The 19,273-nt window shown below is 49.3% G+C and overlaps 8 protein-coding genes across 8 annotated transcripts; 4 read left to right on the top strand and 4 right to left on the bottom strand.

Annotated features, from left to right (window-relative positions):
* Nucleotides 1-227: 227 nt before the first annotated feature.
* Nucleotides 228-1,958, bottom strand: N7500_000207 (uncharacterized protein; the record flags this gene model as incomplete). Its single annotated transcript, XM_056671353.1, has 4 exons — nt 228-1,271; nt 1,337-1,547; nt 1,619-1,692; nt 1,746-1,958. 4 exons carry the CDS (start codon nt 1,956-1,958, stop codon nt 228-230), a joined length of 1,542 nt encoding a protein of 513 aa, XP_056536926.1.
* A 708-nt stretch (nt 1,959-2,666) lies between these two features.
* Nucleotides 2,667-3,813, top strand: N7500_000206 (putative G-patch domain protein; the record flags this gene model as incomplete). Its single annotated transcript, XM_056671352.1, has 2 exons — nt 2,667-2,765; nt 2,842-3,813. The coding sequence occupies 2 exons, from the start codon at nt 2,667-2,669 to the stop codon at nt 3,811-3,813; spliced, it is 1,071 nt and encodes a 356-aa protein (XP_056536925.1).
* Nucleotides 3,814-4,238: 425 nt separating this feature from the next.
* Nucleotides 4,239-5,086, bottom strand: N7500_000205 (uncharacterized protein; the record flags this gene model as incomplete). Its single annotated transcript, XM_056671351.1, has 2 exons — nt 4,239-4,723; nt 4,771-5,086. 2 exons carry the CDS (start codon nt 5,084-5,086, stop codon nt 4,239-4,241), a joined length of 801 nt encoding a protein of 266 aa, XP_056536924.1.
* Nucleotides 5,087-5,506: 420 nt separating this feature from the next.
* Nucleotides 5,507-6,227, bottom strand: N7500_000204 (uncharacterized protein; the record flags this gene model as incomplete). The annotated part of the gene is made up of 4 exons (XM_056671350.1): nt 5,507-5,551; nt 5,606-5,712; nt 5,760-6,035; nt 6,137-6,227. The coding sequence occupies 4 exons, from the start codon at nt 6,225-6,227 to the stop codon at nt 5,507-5,509; spliced, it is 519 nt and encodes a 172-aa protein (XP_056536923.1).
* A 277-nt stretch (nt 6,228-6,504) lies between these two features.
* On the bottom strand, nt 6,505-8,091 carry N7500_000203 (uncharacterized protein; the record flags this gene model as incomplete). The annotated part of the gene is made up of 1 exon (XM_056671349.1): nt 6,505-8,091. The coding sequence occupies one exon, from the start codon at nt 8,089-8,091 to the stop codon at nt 6,505-6,507; it is 1,587 nt and encodes a 528-aa protein (XP_056536922.1).
* A 972-nt stretch (nt 8,092-9,063) lies between these two features.
* sip5 (Sip5p) lies at nt 9,064-11,552 on the top strand (the record flags this gene model as incomplete). Its single annotated transcript, XM_056671348.1, has 3 exons — nt 9,064-9,435; nt 9,494-9,617; nt 9,736-11,552. The coding sequence occupies 3 exons, from the start codon at nt 9,064-9,066 to the stop codon at nt 11,550-11,552; spliced, it is 2,313 nt and encodes a 770-aa protein (XP_056536921.1).
* A 1,143-nt stretch (nt 11,553-12,695) lies between these two features.
* On the top strand, nt 12,696-14,483 carry N7500_000201 (MFS transporter; the record flags this gene model as incomplete). Its single annotated transcript, XM_056671347.1, has 4 exons — nt 12,696-12,768; nt 12,822-13,187; nt 13,246-13,302; nt 13,357-14,483. 4 exons carry the CDS (start codon nt 12,696-12,698, stop codon nt 14,481-14,483), a joined length of 1,623 nt encoding a protein of 540 aa, XP_056536920.1.
* A 512-nt stretch (nt 14,484-14,995) lies between these two features.
* N7500_000200 (uncharacterized protein) lies at nt 14,996-18,237 on the top strand (the record flags this gene model as incomplete). Its single annotated transcript, XM_056671346.1, has 2 exons — nt 14,996-16,146; nt 16,203-18,237. 2 exons carry the CDS (start codon nt 14,996-14,998, stop codon nt 18,235-18,237), a joined length of 3,186 nt encoding a protein of 1,061 aa, XP_056536919.1.
* Between the last annotated feature and the right edge of the window lie 1,036 nt (nt 18,238-19,273).

Here is a 19,273-nt window from a genome sequence, read left to right as displayed (position 1 = left end):
GTTTTTCATATATCACACTTGGTTGCACATCCTATTGGGCTGATATATACATCATTGGCGTAAGGCTGGGAATAAAAGTCAAGTTCATCGAGATCTACAAGATCTACAAGAAATGTCCGCTAGTCCATATTCAGTAAAAGAATCGACTAGTCAAAAGCTTGAGTAAATCAAGGTTACCCACAGATCTATCTACTTCCCAGAGGGTATATATTTATATATTATATATGCTACTGCTTCAGATCAACCCCAATGCTAGTCAAATATTTACATCGGTTTCTTTGTTCCTGTGACACCGTCTCCATCTTAGTCTTGTTGGTTCGAATGAAGATCCGCCGGTATCCTTTACCATCTTGACCCCAAGTCTCCCATTTTGGACTGGAAGGAAGACGTCTAGTGTTCGGATCCAGAGACGTTATGAAGCTTGTCCAGTAACCTTGCATCACAGGCACAATGTCTGCGTTGGTGGTGTAGTATGAGTCTGGAGCGTGATTGTTGCCAGTATTAGTCGGACCCCAGATCGCATTCACTTCGACGGTGTGATATGTGCCCATCCCCGAGCTCTCATTCGTGGGATCCTGAACTGCATAGTGGTAGTTCCAGCTTGGGACGCCTGCCGCTGCATAGACAGAGGACATGTCAATTCCGGGACAGACGTAGCGCATTTCACCATACGCCGTGCTTGCCGGTCGCCAGTAGGGCCCAGTGCCAGGGAATTCCTCCGTCTGGTTTTCAGTCAGATATATGCTGTTAATCCTGGAGATATGGGCTTGTTTTATTGATGGGAATTGATTCCGAATAAATGTATCTGCCGCGTCGACACTGGCAGTACTCTTGGGAACGAAGGTCGTGCCTTCATTGGTGTCATCGCCAAATATCACTGGTACCTTGATGAATTTGCCTTCGTGGAAGAGGCGATACGTGTAGTCTACCACCAGGTCCTCGTCAATTGTGGGACCGTACTGGAACAAGGGCTTGCCTTTTGCTCCCGGGTAGGGTCTATTGACATTCTTCTGCTGCAAAGCATTGACATCGAGGTTGCGCAGACATGCCAGGGTATTTTGACTACTGTCACACGCAGCCGCAATTGCCAGTGCGTCGTATGCAAATTGACTTTCGGAGACGTTGAGCATATGCCCAAAGCTTTGTGATTCTGCTGCCGCTGCAACAAACAGGCCGTCATCTCTGCCACCATATGCCGAGAGCATGAGAGTTATTGAGGCAGCACCTGCACTATCACCACCGATGACAACATGCTTAGGGTCTCCACCAAACTAGAGACAGTTTCAAAAACCGAATGTTAAATAACGAACGAGAACGAAAGAGCAACTCGACCTACCTTGCTGATATGCTTCTGAACCCACTTCAATGCTTTGCGTTGGTCTTTCAGACCATTGTTTAGACTCGCTCCCTTTTCAACCTCTTTCCCAGCAAGAAACCCGTAGGGACCAACCCGATAGTTAAAAGTAACCACCACCATATTGTTTCCGGATGCATTGATCAACCCAGTGCCATTGTAGTTGGCATTTGCATTTCCCGCGAAGCCTCCCCTTGGATAAAAAAGTAGACAGGTAGCTTCTTCGATTGTTCTGCAGCTTTGGGGGCATATATATCTAAAAACAGGCAGTCCTCTGAAGTTCCTGCTGGGACTGCCCGACCTTCACTTCCTGCCGTGGGTATGCATATACTTCCATGCTGATAAATAGTCAGTGGCTACCCGTGTGTGAATGGACGCAAGAGATACCTACCTCAATTGCTTGCTGGATTCCTTTGACAGACAAAGGGTCTTGTGGAGCAGCAAACCGCAGTTCTCCTATAGGAGGAGCAGCGAACCGCATACCAAGCCACTGTGTGACTCCGCTAGATAGTGTGCGGCCTTCATAGCTAGCATATCCCAGGTCTACCACCGTAGAAGCTGAAATCAGGGATACCAGAGAGCAGATATACAAGAAAATAATCATGACGGCCCACAAACTGATTGTGAATCGGTCGATGCCATGGCTTATAAATGGCCGTGTGATAGAAAAGTCCTTGTCCATCGAAGTCACGGTGACAATGCAGTCTGGGGCACGAGGGAAAAGCCCTTGCGCCACTGTTTCTCCATTGAGATATGCTTAATAGACGCTTTCAGGGATATATCACATGTACTGCAAGGGGACTCTACAGGGAAAAAGCAATGCCCATGAAAAATATGGGGGATTTTTAGCCGACAGTTAGACTAATCACAGGTGGGTAACAGAAATATCAAGTCCATGATATAGTTATTTTGCAATAGTAATGTATTTATATACACTCTATATCACTTTTTTAAAAGACAGTGAGACATTGAAAGACATCTGAAACCATGTCTAACCATGTACGGAGTACGAAGTAGACAAAGACATATTCTAGGCTATAGGTACCTTCCAATCATATTTCCCCAGATGATTATGCTCTACATTTACTATATTATAGATACCATCAATGTTATTAGAAGAGTGTACAGAGTACCTATACAATATATAGCCGGAGTATAATCCAAGGCTATCGTAGCGTATTACATAAGCTCTGCAATATGAGCCCCACTGGAGCTCCCCGCAAATCCCAAAGCGTCTTGTGCGTTTGCGGGTTTATCTTTCTTCCTCCTTGACTTCCCTTTCCCTTCCCTGACTTCTATTACTCTTGACACAATGGCTTCTGAAGATGAGGATGACTATATGAACATGGTGATTGAGGAGCCTATTCAAAAGGAGACCTTCACACAAAAAAAGCGTCGCGAGCTACGAGAGGTACCTTATCCTCCACATTATAACCTGTCTCCGGCTAAGTGTCAACCCCCACTCTAACATTCTATTCCATATTCAGGCCGAAGCCAGGGGCCGAGTCCCGTCCAAAGCCGAACGCGCTGCTCAAGAAGCTGCCCGCCGAGAGGAAGCCTTGGCCACAAGCACCCTCAACCCCACCAACAAAGGATTTCAAATGATGGCAAAGCTCGGCTTCAAACCTGGTGGGGTGCTTGGCAAACCTGCTGCAGCCAGCGATTCCGATACTACCCATTCTTTCCTCAAATCACGCGCTGAACCGCTGAACCTAACCTTGAAAGAAAACCGCGGCGGAATCGGGTTGGACACGGAGAAAAAGCGCAAGCTCCGGGAGGAAGCAGAAGAAGCAGTGAAGAGGATTAAGCATGAGGAGGGAAGTTACCGAGATCGCGTTCGTGAAGAGCGTGAGTTAAAACGCCTTGAAGCGCAGGTGCGCGCTGCACAGAAAGTTGCAGAGAGGCTGGATGCAGAAGCCGAGGGTGAGGCTTCTGACAAAGAGAAAGAACAGGGAATGGGCTCTTCAGCCAAGCTTAACAAAGAAGATGGCAACTCCACAGATCCCAGTCAACTACACGACGACCCCGACGCAGCCCCGACAAAGAAGAAGCCAATCAAGCTCACATCCCACGTCAATGTCCTCTACCGCGGTCTTATCCGTGAGCACGAACGGAACGACAGTGACCGCCAGACACGCCATGCTCTCCAATCTTCGCTCCCTTCATCATTTTTTCCCAAAGCACGGCTACCAGAATACGATGACCCGACTATGGACCGGGAGGATAAAAAGGCCTTTGGCGGCGAACTGGATCAAAATACATCCACGCTGGAGATAGAACTGGATGAAGACGACGAGGAGCTCGATGCGTTTAATGCGTTAGAGCCAGCTGAGCGGCTACACAAGCTGGTTCTCTTTCTGCGCGAGAAATATCGGTATTGCTTCTGGTGTAAATATGCCTACGAGACGGATCTTGAGCTGGAAGGGTGCCCTGGCCTGACCGAGGAAGATCACGATTGATCTATCAGAGTTGTTTGTACCATATGGGATTCTGCTTGACACGGCTGACGATTTGGCATCATACCTAGCACATAGCCCCGAAGCTTGACGACTCTGTATTTCTACGAGATGCTACACTTATGACACAATTGCGAAAGAGAAAAAAAAAAGTGTTTCATTATAAACATGCAGCTTCGATCTTCCTGGCTAAACCATAATATACATGAGGTCCTTGGTATCATAAAAAATGGCACACAGATTAAAAAAAAAAGGGAGGAAAAAGGAAAAGAAAAGAAAAGAAGAGAGAAAAACAGAGACCAGAGACCAGAAAACGTAACTAACAACCTCAACAGGGACTGTACTTCCCGCGCAAGAAATCATGCAATATATGCTGAGATCATTCATGCAAGCGTACCATAACACCTCAAGATGAAAAGGATGACAAATCAGACAGCGATTCGATCAACCAGCTCTTCCACCGAGCGATTCTTGCATTTCTGCAAGGTCTGATAGCAAGATTCGCAAATGCGCAGACAGCAAAACACACAGCGGTGACGGATCTCCAAGTCAAATTTTTGACAGGTCATGCACGGAATCGGACACCACGTGTTCTGTGCCACGGGCATAGCACGATGCTGCTGGTAGCATGTGAGGTGTATCTCGTTCAAACTCGGCGCCACGGGTTCAACATCCGGTGGGACGAATGGCGAGGGGGCTAGCTCTTCGCGCGACAGTTCTGGTACTGCTAGTGGCGGTTCAACGCTGTCCGGAGTTGGGATAAAGTCTTCCAGTTGGGGAGAGTTGGGCTCATTTGCTGGAATCGGAGCAGGCGCAGGAGCAGGTGCTGACACTGGGATTGAAACTGGAGGAGCTGAAGCCGGAGCCTGGACTAGAGTCGACGCTTGGGGGGAGACGGGGTCACTGGAGTTGGCTGTGGAGGCGCATGGAAATCGGGTTGCGATTTCTTGCTTCGCATACCGGTCGTGCGAGAGGGAGGAGATTGCGTTGGGACGGGGACCCGTTCAATTGGGCGTCGTTCTGGGACTGGGATCGGAGGGAAGTATGGGTTGTTGGATGCGTTTCGTGTTTCCTGATTCGGGGGAAGGGGGAGTTCCTTGTCCGGCGGAGGGGCCGGCTTTGGTGGTGGAGGAGCAGGGAAGGCTGTCGGTTTCGACTCGGACGGCGAATCGGATTTCTTGAAGGAGAATTGCGATTTGGCTGCTGAAGACTTGAGTCCTGCGAGAGAAGGCACCCGAAGGCCACGAGGGCGTTTCTCTGTATCGAAGATTGCCATGGTGTATATAAAACTCCAAAGGGATCAATCTCTTTTTAAGAAGAAAAATGATCGAAAACAAGAAATTCAGTCAATAGCCGATCCATCATATCTTGGAATTAATCCTAGTGAGCATTCCCTTCTATTGGTTGATCCATAGCCTCTAGGGCTCCTCCTAATCTACGATGTTTCAGGGAATTTTCGATCTACAAATATACAGCCATATATACGATGTTGAATCAAATTGATCCATCTGCTATCAGTATCGGAGTACTCCGTTCATACTTGGATTATTGTGTTTATGTTACCCCTGAGCTGATGTACATTCCATATCATATGCTAGATGTCGATCTCAAATTCCTACATTCTGCATTCACAGGTCTAATCTTGGAATAGATTCCAAATACTGTAGCTCGTATTTTAATTATTTTTAACCCAAATTCAAGATTCTGCAACAGGAATATACGACCGGCGTTCTCGTGCAGCCTAAATCCCGTTAGTTTCCTGCGAAAAAAAAAAAAGCCCTTGGCATTGGCCTACCTCAACATATCGCTCAATCCATGGCTTACAGGCAGCCCAAGCCAGTAGTCCACCTGTAGCAAAAATAAAAATAAACACCACCGTTTCATCTTTCCGTGAATCGCGCTCTATTTCGTTAATACTGGAGTATATTTTCCGCTGGGAATCCACTTACGGAAGCAAGTCGTGTACACATCTTCCTCCTTAGCACCTTTGCAGGTCGGTAGCTCGTAGTCGAGACAGAACTTGCGATTGCAATCGTTACAATTCAGGGACCGGTATTTGGGTGCTCGTTTGCTGTATTCATCGGTATGCTCAGGCTCGGAGCTGACAGGGTCGCGCTCGAAAAAGCGGACATGATCGATGCCAGAGGCGCTTTCGGACTTGGCGGGATTGAGGGGGATGATCGTACTATTAGAGAAACAGGTGCATTTGCAGAAGGAGGTTGGCGCTGTAAAGACTCGGTATTAGAACAATCATCAATGCGAAGATAAGTAGCATTTCCGTCTTCCACTTGGCGCTTTGAGACGTCGAAGAGAAGCTAGCACTTACTGGATGCCACCACCGATGATGTAAGAGACCAAAAGGTGAAAAGCAGCAGCAGCAGCTGTATGCTGCGTGATGAGGACCAGCTAGACACCATCCTGGGCATGCAGTGGACAATGCGACAAGTCATGGGTTGGCTGGCTTGAATGACGAGAACACGCGGGTCACATGACTATGTACGCAAGCCAAAGAAAGACCCTGGAACGGCAAAAGATGTCTGGATAATTGGGTGATCGGTATTGAATCAACGGCACTTGGCTTTAAATTACATGGTATTGGTATCAAGGGGCAACTAGCTGCCTCGTTCATGTGTAAACACCATATCAAAAGTCTAGATACACATATCCCTCAACTCGGAAAGATGGGCCTCGACTTCATGACTTTCCCTTGAATCCCTTCTTCCGGTTGTCTCTTTGTCTTTGTTCCTTAGCAGCATCACGCCTCCTCTTCTTCCAGGCGCGATTGTTGTCACCTCGATTCTCCCAGAACCACTTTGCGAATTCGGTTTCTTCCATGCTCGCACCGGCTTCTGGGCGAGCTTTGGTGACAGGGCTGTCGATCGAAACGTCCTCGTCCGAGTCGTCACTCTCATTCCATGTCATATGTCGGATGGCCGCAGTGGTGTCGGGGGTGGGGGCTGCACTGCGCTGACCTCGGTTTTGTAGGTCGTTCTTCGTGAAGGGTGTGAAAGGCGTCTGCGGCTCAGCCATTTGAGGCTCATCCTCGGATTCGATGTCATTGCCGAAGAAGCTGAATCCAGCCTCGGCTTCGGGAGCTGGTTGGTTACCGGATGCTGTCGGGGCGGCACGCTTGAAAAGAGCTTCGAGAGGGTGGACTTCCTTGGCAGGTGAACTTTGTTTCACCTGTTGCGCGGCCTCTATGGGTTTCTCGTCTGACTCTGACTGACTCGGTGTGTCAGCATGAGTGTCGTTAGCTTCTGTAGACTTGGGAGTCTCTTCTCGGGAGTGTGGCTTGACATCCTCGTCAGAAGACGCAGATGAATCTTCAGGATTCTCATCTGCCTTGTTCTCATCCATCTCGCTTTCCGAGTCACTACCCTCCTCAGAAGATGAGCCACTCGATGAGGTATAATCTTCAGACTCGGAAGATTCCTCTGGGGTCTTTTCTCTGCGTGAACGCTTTTTTGTGTCTTTGGCGGCCAATTTGGCGGCCCGGCGCTTCTCCTTGGCCCCTGGAATTTGACCAGGCCGGTAATTATCTTTCAGAATCTTCTCGCTGACGGTTTCTCTCAGGTTCCCGGTAGAATCCACCCAGCCTTTTCCATCTTCAAATGTAGCCGTAGGCGCTGTGTTTTCTTCTGCGGTGCGCAGGAAGCTTGGCTGGGTCACCGTTTTCTCAAATTCATGAATGACATTGTCCTTGGACTTCTTTTTCTTTTTCTTTACTTTCTTATCATCGGAAGTTGCGTCGGATGCTCGGTTTGGTGGGATCGTTGCTCGGAACAGGCATTCGGGTTTGTCGGTGTACTTGGACTTGGGTTGCAATTTTTCTTCCTTGCTCTTCTTCTCTTTCTTCTCCGACTTGCGTCTTTCCTGCTTGGCATCACTGGTCTCGGTCCAGCCTCGTTTCACTTTGCGGTCTGCGGGAAGCTCAAAGCCTTCCACTACACCGTCCTCGGGCGCTGGCTTCTTGGACTTCTTAGACTTTTTCTTGGCACTAGATGGGGCCTCGGGCACCACCTCTTCCTCTCGATGTCGCTTTTGAGGGCGGGCCGCCTCGACCTTGAACTTCTTGCCTTTGAGGATTGAACCGTTCAGCTTCTTCTTGATCTTCTCCGCTTCCATATTTGGCAGCGTCACGTATCCGTAGTTATTCTCTGGGAAGGTGGGAATCTCGTGGAAGGAAATTTCTGTGGCTAAGTTGCGAATGGATGCTGGCAGCACCGAGGGAAGGATATCCTGGGTGAAAGGCGTGATATGCAATCTAGTCGTTTCAGTCATTGCCAGATAATGCTTAGTGACAATGTATATATCACTAATACATGACCTGTGGAGGGTGTTAAAGTATTCAGAGTAAATTTGGGGAGGATTCCAAAAGCTTCAACACCGCTTGGTCGGTTTTTTTTTTTGGGGCAAAAATAATGTACAGACTTATTTTATGCCACCGCCCTTCTGTAGTTGGATTCTTATTGGTTCAGATATCCCCGAGGTTGAAGATCGGATGTTGGCCTGAATTGGCCTGAATCGGTCTCTCAAGTCAGTCCCTTAAGTACCCAAGACCTCACATACTGTATCCAATGCCATAGTAAAACAAGTACTCAGTACTTCAAGATCTGCAAGGTTAAAAACTTGGACCTGTGCGATATCCTATGATGTATACTATTAAGATTGTAATCTACTCATGACCTGACGATGACGATAGATATCGTATGAGATTTAAATATCTGTTGATCTACTATTTACTATCTATACGGAGTACAGCATACAACATATATATGTATACTGTCTACCCCTTATGTGTAGATGTAGTGACATTCAAATGCTCATAGTAATACAGTCCAGACTTATGAGATAAACAGGTATACTTACCTTAAAAAAAGAGATCAAAAAAGAAAATAACATCCGCCACATCCGATACTTCTATTCTTCATATGAATTCAAATCTATAGACAAATTTCGTTTTCTTTACATTTCGGCTTCACCGGGGGTGTAGAAATTCCTCACCGATCTCTTCCCCAGTTACTCCGGACAGATCACCCCCCCGCTCTGAAGTTACTCCTACCTCCACTCTCTGACCTTCTCCCCCATCTCCTTTCTCATTTCTATTGCACCCACAGTATAAAATTCACCCCCCCCCTTTGGGGGTTCTTTCCCCGCCCATCCGGAGATAATCACCGCCTTGTGGACCTTCGCCCATCGCCCCATCTCCCCATCTCCCCATCCTTCCCCTCACCTTGATCTGGGCTCTCCAATATGGGAAACTCCCAGACCAAGGAGTCACGCTCCACAACTCCGTCAAATCGTCGAAGTCATCAATTATCCTCAGGCATCTCTGATGGCTCAAGTCGGCCGTATCAAGGGTCTCGGCCAGCGAGAGGTAGTAGGCCTGACCTTTCGATTCTTGGAATCGGCAGCAGTCATGATCGAGAGGTGGCCACGTTAGAGCATCGGCGAGAGACAAAACAAGAGCGCGAGGCCCGCCGCTTGGAGAAGGAACGGGTGGCTCGTCTCAAAGAGAGGGAGCGCAGTATGAAGGAGGAGCATGTCGATGGAGGCTATCTCGTCACACAAGGCGTGTATGTGGGGACAGAAGACTACAATAAGGTAGTGGTGCGCCAACTGATGGTAGGTTTTGCCTAGGATCCACCCCCTCGATGCGAATGAGCCAAGGCTAACAGGCTAGATTGAACGCCGACTGGCTCCCTTCTGGAGAGGTCTTAATGACTTCTCGGAGTCCTGGGCTGAGCATCAGATCATGGCGGCTGCACGAGGCATGCCCATTCCCTTGCCCGATGAGATTCCCCCGAGTTAGAGTACAAATTATCCAAGATCACCGACAAAGCCTCTGCCGATCCGACAAATATTCAGCATCTCACAGTGCCGATCACGTCCAGATCGCAATCTTATAATTCAGATGTTTCGCAGCCCTCAAACCCCCTCAGTCATTACCGTCCGCATCTCCGATCGCATCCGGGACATCCACCTCCCCTCTTTTCCGAACAAGGGCGAAGACCTTGGCTGCTTTGACCACCTCCAAGCATAACTCACAAACAGATCTAACGCCCCGGGAACTGCAGCTTCCCAAGGACCCATTTGTCAACGGACAGCCCATCGAAGTCAATTTGTACAAAGACGCAAGCGAATGCCCTATCTGTTTCCTCTACTATCCGCCGTATTTAAACCGTACCCGATGCTGCGATCAACCTATTTGCTCCGAGTGTTTTGTGCAGATCAAGCGTCCGGACCCGCACCCTCCAGAGCATGGAGAGCCTAATGCGAATACTCCTCCGGCCGAAGGAGAGCAGGCTGAGTCGACCGAGTCACAGCTTGTCTCTGAGCCCTCGGCATGCCCCTTCTGTGTCCAGCCAGAGTTTGGAGTTACCTATTCACCGCCCTCCTTCCGTCGGGGCCTGAGTTATACTACAGACCCTAGCGCCCGACTCTCCCCTAACTTCACTTCCCCTGTATCCTCAACCTCCTCCCTATCATCTGCCACTGCAGCCGTGCCAGGTCGCCGCCGCGCGACCTCCCTATCCGCCAGTGACCCCACAGTAGTGACAACGGATAGGATTCGGCCGGACTGGGCTACCAAATTATCGAATGCACGAGCCCACGCGGCACGTCGATCTGCGGCGGCGACTGCCCTTCATACCGCGGCGTATTTAATCAATCCTAGTGCATCTGGGAGTGACTCGCGTGGATTTGGCATCGGACGGCGAGGAATGCGAAGAACCACCGGTGGAGAAGGGACTAGCGGCCGGACCGCTTCACCCGCCCTCAATGCATTAGCTTTCTTGACAGAGCGTACCGGTGCTGATCGGACATCTCGAGCGGCTGGGCAAGACACCGATTCTGCATCTGCCGAAGAAGGCGCGGGTCACCCGGCTGCTCCTCGATCGAGCTCAAGGCGCAATCGAATTGATGATCTAGAGGAAATGATGATGATGGAAGCTATCCGACTGAGCTTGGCCAGCGAAGACGAGCGCCTTAGGCGGGAGGAGAAAGAGGCAAGAAAGGAGGCCAAAAAGAGGGAGAAGGAGAAGGAGAAAGAGGCCAAGAAGGCGGACAAGGTGGCTCGCAAGAGTGGATTGTACAGCAATAATGCTAGCGCCTCCGCTTTGGATGTCCCTGGCGAGTCCACTTTTGGTAAGGGGACTAGTAGCTCATCCTCGGTCATAGGCGAGGATATCATTGGTGAAGAACTTGCTGCTGGTGGCAAAGGGAAGGGAGTTGACCGTGTCTTGCCATCGACTGCAGAAGAATCGAACTCCCCCATGCTGCTTGATCCAGCAGCACCAGCAAGCCAATCGGTGGATCAGTCCGAGCCGTCACGACCATCTCACTTGCGACAGGTCTCCAGCGCCTCTTCGTCCTTCTCTTCCGTCATGGAAACCACTTCGAACGATGGCACAGATGGTCGCGCTACTGGAGAGGGTATCACCAACTCTCTTGAGCCAATGCTCAATTTCCGCAGTCTCGCTGCCGTGATTGGCGATGAAGAGAAAGTGGACGACTCTGCGGAACATGTTGAGCATGCCCCTAACAAGCCACGTACAGAAGGCTCTTCCTCAAGTGCCACTCCGTCCGTCCATCAGCCTCTCACTGAGGTGAATCCTGAACCGGCGCCCGTCGTCGAATCTTGTGTGGAGTCCTGTGATGACTCCGGTGCCCTTCCCAAAGAACTTGAGACTCGCTCTGTCGAGATCACCAGTTCCACCGTACATCCTGAGACAACTTCGTGAACTTCTTTGACTATCTGTTCCTTGTTATTCTCCAGTCTGGCTTTCTTTGTTTGGTATCTAGATACAATCCGGACTCCATGGCATGTGTGGATTAGCCGGCGCAGGGGATCATCGGTCATTGGTGAAGGCATTTTCGCTTATCTTTTTCTACGCTCATTGTTCTTGTTTTCTTCTTCGGCCACATTGGGCCTTCCATATCCTCATTTCTTACTTTCTGGTCAAGGATAGAAATTCTTTGTGTTTAGCATTCAGATCGATGAATAGTGAGATTTCTGATTTCTTCAACATATCTACGTAAGAACGGCCGCTATCATGAAATTAATCTTCTGCGATGTCTTTTATCTTTTCTCTACCTCGGGGATCTTTCCCCTTCCAACGTTGGAAGGTTGTTTAGGTAGTATGCAAAGTACAGATAGATGCGGCTGATCTGCGGGTCCAACTCAAATAACCCTGTAGCCTGTGATTGGTCGAGAAGGATTTAAGAAAGCAAGTGGGGAAAGTCATCAATGTTGTTTGTTTCGGTTGTATCCTTGTACTATATATCCTCATATCATATATACATTTATATATCATATTGTATTATATTAGAAACTGAATAGTTAAGTATGGAGTAGTATTGGATACCAAAGGTTCCTAAACCATTGCCGAAATATCCGAACAACCTGTGGTTCGCCAGGTTTGCCACCAGAAAAATTCTTATCGTAACGTAGGAAAAGGTATAAAACTACAGGGATATACAATATTCTCAAAGCTGGCCTATATATAGATTCATAGATAACCTATCTGGCTATTAATAAAATATCAAGAATCTTCAATTGCTTTAGGCAGGGGATCAGTGTCAGATTTTGTCCGTTCTCGGATGTGGAAAAGTAAGTCTTGTTCCAAGTTTCTCCCTCCGACACTTCAACTTCCCTCCTTGTTCAACCTTGTTCTTTGGGTTGCCTTCTCAAGCAAGCATATGCATGGATTGTCTTGAGATTTGAAACTTTTTTTGAAAAAAGAAAACAACAACAAACAAACAACCAACCAACCAGAAAGCATACCTCCCGGCCCGCTGATCAGGTACGGGCAGTGCAGTGGATAACAAGATCTATTCGACAACTGGGTAGATTGCCCTAAGCTGTTAGCTACTTCTGAAGGGCTATGGCATTGATACCACAGGCAAGATCACACCCGTCGTCTGACAGCTTCCCCACTGCACAGCTTTTCCTCCTAGGTATGTCCTGGGCTTGTACGGAGTACTTGGCAATGACTAATTCACCAGAACAGCAATATGCCGGGTTGCAGAGCCCATTGCCTTGACCTCTATCTTCCCCTACTCGTGGGTGATGGTCAAGGACTTCCACATGGATAATGGTAACAATGCCTCCTTCTATGCCGGCATTCTGATTTCGGCATTCTCACTCGCAGAGGCTCTGACCGGTTTGTTCTGGGGCGCTCTTTCAGACCGCCTGGGCCGGAAGCCTATTCTCATATCTGGCTGCGTTGGAACGATGGTCTCTTTAATCTTGGTGGGGATGGCCCCAAACTTCTGGGTCGCACTTGCCGGTCGAGCTATTGGTGGAGCCCTGAATGGAAATATTGGAGTAATTCAAACAATGGTTGGTGAGCTTGTTAAGCGACCTGAACATGAACGTGAGTTTGTTGCCATTCTGTCATATGCAGCGGAGTTGGGAATTAACTTTGTATCTAGCTCGCGCATATGCCATCATGCCTTTTGTTTGGTCCATTGGAACGATAATCGGCCCAGGTATGTATACTCCTCTCATCACGGAGTTTTACCGCAAAAGCTAATCCGATTCAGCCATTGGAGGGTTGCTAGCAAAGCCCGCTGAAGGGTTTCCCTCGCTATTTCCAGCCGATGGCCTCTTTGGGAAATTCCCTTACCTTTTGCCCAACCTCGTTTGTTGTGTCTTACTTCTCCTCAGCATCGTCGGTAGCTGGCTGTTTTTGCAAGAAACTCACCCAAATATTCAATCAGGCGAGGTTCATGGATATTTTGATAATACAGTTGAGCAGCCGCTTCTGGTTACATCTGGCGCAACTGCCAATGCTGGCGTAGATCTGCGAGCGGAGTCTTACGGGACCTTCAATCGGGTTCATCTGCATAATGAGGAGAATTGGGATGTGCAAGCCGATGGCTTCTCGCCCACGTGGAAGAAGTCACGAAAGCCGAAAGCTTTTACTTGGCGAGTCACCATGCTGATAATCGCGTTGGCTATCTTTACTTATCACTCGATGACCTATGACCATCTCTTGCCCATTTTCCTGCAGGACAAGGACCCTCGAGGGTTACCACATTCGCATCACTCGCCCTTTGACATTCCAGGCGGAGTCGGACTTTCGACTCGAGCTGTGGGCGTGATCATGTCCACCGACGGTATTATCGCCCTCGTGATCCAAAGCATCATATTCCCCATGCTGGCACATTATCTAGGCATCTGGCGGCTCTTTATCATCGTTACCGTGCTTCATCCAGTCGCATACGTCATGGTTCCCTTTCTGATCTTCTTGCCAGCCCAGCTCATTTATGTTGGTATTTACGTTTGTTTGATGGTTCGCAATATCCTGTCCATTATCGACTACCCTATCCTTCTGATCCTCATCAAGCAGGCTAGCCCCTCAGACTCCGTCATGGGCAAAATCAATGGCCTTGCTGCTTCGGCTGGGGCTGCATCTCGCACTCTCGCTCCTCCAATCGCTGGCTTTCTTTACAGTTTTGGGGTTGAAGTTGGCTGCACTGGTGTTGCCTGGTGGGGGAGTAGTCTTGTTGCATTAGTCGGTGCTTTACAGCTGTGGTATATCCAGCGCGACAGGCGTTCATCAGCAATCGTGGAGCCAGCGGCTGTGTGTCATCATGTTGCTCTTCCAGATCAGCCACACGAGGAAATCGTTCATCTAATTGTCGATAGAGATGATGCGCGTACATAAACAAGAATAGCGTCAGATCAAGGGGAAAACAAAAGGACGACTGTGTTTGGTATCTCTCTAGAATCCTACACTCATATAATTATAGTCTTCTAATCAGTACTCTTCTAGCTCTAACAGTGAGAGGTAGAAACCATCTATGCCTAAAGATAAACATGCGTAAAAATATATTTATCGACATCAGAGTGGTATCTTGAATATACTAGTCGTGACATCACGGATTAAAGAAATCGAATCGAACTGAAGTCCTACGATGTCATGGACTGACTCTTCTATTGTATTTATATACCTAGGTAGGTAGGTAGTCCCGAGTCCGATTAGATAGTCTGGATGCACCTTTCCTAATTAGGACTAGTTTTGTTTACCAAGCAACGTCAACACGGCAACTCTTTTTGTATACACAAACTCTGCCTTACTCTGCTTTCCTCTTGTTCAACTGAACTGACTCTCAAAACAGACCTGAGACGACCTATCACGACAAAAACTTTCTCTCTCTTTCTTCTCCTGCTTTCGTTATGTCAAATCCACTCTCGCCCCTCTCATCCTCCTACCAGAACGCCCGCGCACAGTCTCAAATGGCGAATTCTTCGCCCTTCATTCACAAAACCCTTGAATACCCCTCAGAACATGTTCCCTCAAGTCCATTGAAGAGGGAATGGACAAGCCATGCTGCGCCAAGTCCGAATGCCTATGATGAAAACGAAACCTATTATCCTAACGAACCCGAGAACGAGAATGAACGCGAGAATGACGATTTCAATGATGTTGAATCATATCAACAAGGTGCCAGCTCACCATTTCAGTTTGACGCACGCGAAGATACCGTAGATTTCCAGAAGCTACGCGAAATGCGACAGACCTCGTTCCAATCACGCCCACAACTTGAACCGGTGAAGGAGAGCCCTGTAAGCTCTCCATTCCGTCCACATGCAACAGACGAGACGTTTGAACTTCGAGGATTGCGTGAGGTGCAGCCCATGTCACCCGGCTTGGACAAGCGGCTGGCTCTAGGGGAGCCAATGAGCTCCCCCTTCCGTCTTAACGCCAATGAAGATACAGTTGATTTCCAGAATATGAACGAGGATGAAGCGTCTTCTCCCATACCAAGCCCACAATTTCAGCCATTAAAGGAGGAGAACCCGGGAAGTTCCCCGTTCCGGCCTCATATCCGAGAAGAGACAGTGAGGGTTCAAAAACTGGGCGACGTCCAGCCCATGTCTCCAGGACTAGGGAGGCGGCTAGCTCTAGAGGATCCTGCAAGCTCCCCGTTTCGTCCTGATGCGCGGGAAGAGACAGTCGACTTTGATCGCTTGCGCGAAATGCAAAATGACTCGCCTATTCCTACAGCCCGGTCATTGCCCGATCCTGCTAGTTCGCCTTTCCCCCATGAGGCAAGAAATGTGACAGCTGATACATTGGAACTGTCTAAAGTACAACAAGTTTCACCAATGGCACCTGAGCATTCCTCGCCTGCCGTGACACCGAATTCCCCCATTTGCCCTGAAGCACCAGAGACGGCTGATCCACGGAAGTCACGCGAGTCGAAACATTACTCGCCAGTGGCTTCCAAACGTTCATCCTTTGCCGCCGAATCGAGCTTGCCCATTCGCGACGAAGCATCAGAGGCAATTGATCCCCCCGGATACATGCTTATACAGAGCCACCGGTAGCCTCCAACTCTCCTCCCTCTATTCCAGTACCCACTTCGTCTTTCCGGCTGAGTCACAAGGAAACCACCCTTGATCTTCATAAATCGCGCCGGGTTTCTCGTGCGTCACTTGGGCTGAGTGACCAGCGCTCTGTTGCAGCAACTCCCCGCAAAAGATCTTACGACCAAACACCCCAGGATCTGGAGGACGATTTACAGGTAAACGAGCGCCATAAGAAGGGTATGGTGAGCCGACCAGATCCACCAGCGATTCACATCGATGCGGAAGAGGAAGCGGGTGTACTTTATGACCAGAGCGTTCTTTCCGCTTCGGGTACCTTGCACGACCGATCAGCAATCGGCAACAGCATGATAGAGGACAGACAAAACGAAGGGATGAGCACAGTAATCCATGAAAATGGCGACAAAGAGAATGTTTCGCTCGAGAATTCGATGGTTGACGATTCCATGGATGACACTTGCTTGAGCACATTTTCCGCTATGCCTGATATGACTACGTTTGCGAAACTCCGCGCCCAGTCGCCGATAAAGTCAATGCGAACCAGTGTCGCCCCTAGCCCAGCTCCTGATATGGAGGGGCGTCGGCACAGTGTCGATCCGGCCACCCCAGGTGCAGGGCGCAGGGCATATAGAGCGAGCGCCTATCTAGATGCAAACACGCCCGTGGGATCGCCTACGCCGAGACCCAGAGGCCCTCGGGACATGGCTCATCCAGTTGACTCCGACAACCTGCTTGATTTTACCGATCAAATGAACTTCTTCCCCCGTCAGTCCCTGCAGAGTACCCGTTTCTCCCCCTCACGGCGTTCGCCCATGCGGTCAGCCCGTCAATCCATTCGATCTCCGGGGAAGATGTCGTCACTGTTGGATTTTGATATTCCGGCTGCACCTACCCCTCGATCCATTCCCACGGTCACTCCCCGTGAATTAGAGTCGCTAAAGTCCGGCTTCCTGTCCGATATATCTTCGCTCAAAGCCACTCTCAGCGGCAAAGAGGCCGAAGTTGCCAGCCTAAAGCAAGCAGTGGCAGACGCTGAGAGACGTGTCGGCGAAGCTTTGGAAGAAGTACGCAACGAAGCCGCCGGCAAAGAGGTGTTGGAGATGGAACAGGCCGAATGGGAACGTCGAGTCAATGAGATGGAGACCGTCTTGCGGTCTGCCCGCTCCGAGTTAGTGGAGGGAGAGCGTGAGCGTGATCGCCTGTCTCGAAAGGCCGAAGAGGCCGAAAAAAGCAAGGAGAAGTTGGAAGGCAAAGTAGTCGAGCTCGAAAGCCAGCTTTCCGCTGCACGTGCTGCGGCTGTATCGAGCACTGGTAAAGCCAGCTCATCTCACAAGTCTCCCAACTCGGCCGAAGACACTGCTCGAGAAGTTCAGGATGCCGTCGAAAAGGTCGCTCGCGAGCTTCATGTGCTCTACAAAGGCAAGCATGAGACCAAGGTTGCGGCCTTGAAAAAAAGCTACGAGTCTCGCTGGGAGAAGCGTCTGCGTGAAGCGGAGAAAAAGCTCACTGCCGCACGCGAGGAAAATGAGCATCTCCGGGTCGAACGTGATACTGCGCAATCTGATTCAATGGCCGCGGCTAACACCAGTCTCTTGGCTCGCGAGAATGAGGAACACGAGGCCGAGAAGCGTGTCATGGATGCCCAGATCAAGGATCTGCAGCGAGAGATGGCTGCTCTGAAGGATGATACCGAGCGAATGCGCGCAAGCCTGGAGTCCGAACGCGCCGAGAAGGGCGAACTTGTTGCCGCTGTGGACGAATGGCTAGCTATGCAACAGGCGCCCGCCCCATCTCAGCTTCAAGACCGCGAGGCCTCTGTAGCATCTTCTGTGCACAATGACCCCATTGACGAGGTAGCTCAACCGTCTCGCGAAGTCACCCCCGATAACTTCCGTCGCAGTGTCACTCGTTCTGTATCTGGAAGCGTCCGTCCCCCTGCCACTACAGAAAAGAGAATTCCTCGATTTGGTGCTCCCGGTGGTCATTCCCGCGGTAATAGCGGTGGCAGATCTGGCATTGCAATGCCTACACCCGGCCGAGGGGGGATCATGAGTTCAATTGAGCGAATGGGCCGCGGCGGTGTTTAGGTTTCATGGATTTGATTAGGATACTTTTCTGACTTTGGTTTTGTTTCTTCGTGGGTCATTCCCATCTTGATTCCCCGGCAGATGTTTTGCGGTTTTATATCGATTCGGTTTATGATGTTTATGTCTACTACAGTTTCTCGGTGTTTGTTAAGATTGGTACGCGCAAGGGTTTGACGGGACTTGGATCACAGAACAGTGATATAAAATGATGTGCAACGATTGGATGGGTCTATTGTGTGTCTTCCAATGTCATTCTGGGCGGGGAGTAAACAGCTTTCGTACTACCTAAGTCTGTAAAGATTATCAATGGGACCTTGGAGGCCAAGTCAGCAGCCTCTATATAAACTTGGAAATTCCCTATGCTCATTCTCACGCCGAGGGTATAGACTTCCCACCCCGGACATGTACTAAGGCAATTTGCATCGACAGCCAGCTCATACTTGAATGGCTAAAATGCCCAGAGGTGGAATCATGGAGCGAGTGGCTGGCTGTCGATATCAAGACTGTAAAGCCTAACGAGTACCTGCAGGATCCCTTGGCTATCAGCATCGCAGAGGGTTTCTAGGATCACTGACGAATACCAGTAGCTCTCCCTGTAACACCTCGCCTACCTCTTCAGGGTATGACTTCACCACTAGTAGATATCGGATGGATCCCTTTCTCTCATGTTTGTTGGATTTGGAGAGATCATTGCGGGCTGTCATTTTCTCTGCGCTGCTTTTTGTCACGTCTAACGCAGGTCTTGCGTTTTGGCATATTGTTGCATGGCGATACACTCTTAGTGAGATCCTTGGAAGGTCTGAGAGGTAATTTTCAATACGGAAGTACTGGACCGAAATATATCAACCATGGAACAATTGACACCGTACCAATGAAAAGGGGTTCCCCGGAAATGGTTGAACAAATCAGACCCGAATTCCCCCGGGCCTATATATATTAAATGTCCCCGGCGGAAGACTGATCTACATTATATAGATGTATATAAATATGATATATACAAGTATCCTACGCATCTATCTCTCTCCGTTTGTACATG

Source organism: Penicillium coprophilum (assembly GCF_028826855.1).
Source record: "Penicillium coprophilum strain IBT 35676 chromosome Unknown utg000001l_segment0_segment0, whole genome shotgun sequence".
Lineage (NCBI taxonomy): Eukaryota > Fungi > Ascomycota > Eurotiomycetes > Eurotiales > Aspergillaceae > Penicillium > Penicillium coprophilum.
This window is presented reverse-complemented; position numbering and strand designations above follow the sequence as displayed.